Here is a 3,159-nt window from a genome sequence, read left to right on the forward strand (position 1 = left end):
TGTTGGTTTCCTCCAACATCAACATGAATCAGCCATGGGTATATATATGTCCCCTCCCTCTTGAACCTCGCTCCCGGGAATTTTTTGAATTTAATTGTTCTTGCTGCTTTCTTCGAAGTGACTTGTCTCTGGTTTAGCTGAAATAGAGATTAACTCACCAATCACAGTAAACCAGAAAGTCAAGCAAGAGCCACTTGCACTTACATCACTGCGTTATTTCTCTAGGTGCAATTAGAGCGGATCCGACAGGCGGACTCCTTGGAGAGAATCCGGGCAATTCTGAATGACACCAAACTGACAGACATTAACCAGCTCCCCGAGACATGACACCCTCATGGCAGGACTCTAGCCTGCACTTTGGGTTTTTAACTCATCTTTAGAGCAACATTAATTATTATTTAACTCTTAACTGAAGAAGAAGTCACACACACAAAAAGGAAGACTGGAGAAATGTTTAATTCTAGTGGGAGGAGACTGTGCAGCACAGGAACAGCAAACAGCCAGGGTAATTTGCAGCAAAAAGACCTTTCAAACGGGAACACTAACCAGACTCCAGACTGGATTCCAGTGAGTGTGGGATCAGACTTGGTGACGGAGAAAGTGCTGTTTCCTTGCCTGCTTCATCCGACATTTCCCTGCCCTAAAGCACCCTTCTAATAGTGTTTGAAATGACATTTCCTGTTCATAGATATTGGAAGAGAGAATTTTTTTTCCTGTTGTCTAGAGTTAATCAGTAACAGTATTCAGCTAGCAGACAGGTGTAGTATGTGGTATGAATATTTTATATTAAAATATGAAGTCTGAGAGCAGGCCATTGGCTAGTGACTGTATTTCCTAGCTCAGTGTATTTTTTTTAAACCATTTTATCTTGCGTTGGAGGACCTTAAATGCTACTGAAACTTGCCTGAGAACCATAAGACGGTGGCAAACAAAACCAATTCAGTTGGAACTGAATTAATTATGAGAATTTGAAAACTTGGCTGGGGCTATATGTATTGGAAATTGAGGTTAAAGGAAAAGCACAAGAAACTGTTTGGAAGCACTTTTTCTGCTACCTGGTAAATTTCGTGGACCCACAGGTATCAGGGTCAAGCTGAACCCACACCGTCTACTCTTAAAAACTGTTTTAGTTACTGGATCAGTGGAAGAAATATTAATAAAACAAGCTATGTCTGACAACACCTAGTATAAATGTATAAGTCTGCTGCTTATTTTATTTTCAACTTGAATAGTGGATTTGAGTACTGTTTGTTTCAAAAGTGTCAGATGCAAAAATGGTGATAACTAGGTTTGGCAGATACCTGTTCTGTATTTTTCTTTTGTATTTTAGACCTGGAGTGTGATGATGCTTATGGTGAAGTTGGGGGAAACCCACCTAGTTCATCAGTTTGGAAATCTGCTTTGTCGTTTCTATGAGGTTAAATTCCGTTCCTGTGTGGAGAAGGCATCAGTGGACAGGTTGTTTTTGCCGTAGCCTTATGAAGTGTTGCAGAAAGCACAAGAATGGATGTGTGTTCACTGTTTACCTGCAAGTACTGTTAGCCGGTGGAAGGCTATGCTGTTTTATCAATAATTCATCATACAGGTGGTTCAAAAGTAAAACTCTTGTTTTCAAGTACTTTTTGTGATTGGTGGTGTGTAATGATGAGTTCTTGAAGGAACTATGTGGGAATTAAGTGGATTAGGTAGATTTTCTGGCTCAAGTAAACCTACAACTTGAATTGTCTTTGTTATAAATGAAGTCAAACTAGTCCTAAAGATCTTTATTTCTGTCTTCCATAAGACAAGATATGGCCTACATACCTCATTCCTTGGGCTACTGCTGTAGTCTTACATTCATGATTATGAATTTGAAAGTAAATACTAATTATGGGAATAGTGCTATAGGTTTGCATGAATGAAACATCTTAATTGGTTTAAAGTCCTTTTGTATAAAGGGGTACTTGGTTTCCTTTAAAGGAAACATGTATCCTCACTGAATTACAGGGAATTTTTATTATTTCCAAAAATGCAATCACTTTAAATTATGTAAGATCAGTTCCTTGGATAAACTCCAAGCTCATTTGTTTTAGATTATTAAAACTGGCACTGTAGTAAATCAAGGCAGATAATTCATAATCTTCCTGAATGAACTATAGCTCCCAGGGAACTGCTAGGCTGAAATTGGGCACCTTTCTCATGTTTTTCTCCAAAAGATGGTTCTGGGCCAATAAAATCATGATTAGGAAAGTGTTAGCAGTCTTTACAGTGGCAGATGCAAATTGTTGGAACCCACTTTTTTGAGAAAAAATGTGCTGGAAAAACACAAACAGACTAGGTTTTGTTAACAATCTCTTTCTAGTATGAAACACCTCTTTAAACTGGGTTTTCTGTATAAATGGGAAACTGATTTGGAAGGCAGTGTTTAGCCCTCCAAGACAAATGAAAAGGTTGGGTTTCATAAGTGTTCCTGTGTTTGTATTCAGTCCATGTACACATGTTCCCATGCATGTCTAACCTGATTTTACCCCTTACCTGTAACCTACCTTACCATGTGGCTTTTCATCGGCAGTCACTTAGCCATTTCTAGGCAGGTATAGTGTTACCTTTCAGAACTCATATTTGGCAGGTATAAAAATATTACCTAAAGCTAAAGGACAAAATCATATACTGTATACCAGGCTCTCTGTCTCTCCATTTGAGATCCATTTACACGTGCACCTCACACCCATCAGTGACATGAGCCGGGACACAGCACAGCCCAGCTCAGCTCTGAAAGGTAATACTGCCTGTCACGGAAGTGAGCCAGCGGTAGCCTTGCAACCGTGGAGCCTGAGTTCCGCTCTGAGCAGATTTCAGGTATAACCATTTGTTAACTGTACTGGAGGTGTGTCCTTAAGAAGAAAGTGTTCAAATTAAAAGAGCTGCTGCCTAGTATACTGTGTGGCCTTTTTCTTTGAATCTGAGGGTTCTGTCTCTCTTCAGAGTCACATTTCTGGTGTTGCTATACTTTTAAGATAAAGCTTTTATTCTTGCTCAAATATGGAGAAAACTCAGTAGGGTTTATGGAGGTCTGGCAGTGTGTAGCTCAAAATCTCAGGCTTTTTTTTTAATTAAATACAAGCATTTATTCAATTAATTATAAAACAGTATAAAAAGTGATGTACAATCACACCAAAG

At 39.0% G+C, this 3,159-nt stretch overlaps 1 protein-coding gene across 2 annotated transcripts in view; it reads left to right on the forward strand.

Annotated features, from left to right (window-relative positions):
* RABEP1 (rabaptin, RAB GTPase binding effector protein 1) overlaps nt 1-2,916 on the forward strand; it is a 91,095-nt gene extending 88,179 nt beyond the window's left edge. For both annotated transcript variants that reach the window (XM_043477129.1, XM_043477134.1), the window contains one exon: nt 226-2,916. In XM_043477129.1, the coding sequence (XP_043333064.1) occupies nt 226-327 (102 nt within the window). In that variant the 3' untranslated portion in view covers nt 328-2,916. The remainder of the gene's footprint in view (nt 1-225) is intronic.
* Nucleotides 2,917-3,159: the final 243 nt, after the last annotated feature.

This window comes from Cervus canadensis, chromosome 1 (genome assembly GCF_019320065.1).
Source record: "Cervus canadensis isolate Bull #8, Minnesota chromosome 1, ASM1932006v1, whole genome shotgun sequence".
NCBI lineage: Eukaryota > Metazoa > Chordata > Mammalia > Artiodactyla > Cervidae > Cervus > Cervus canadensis.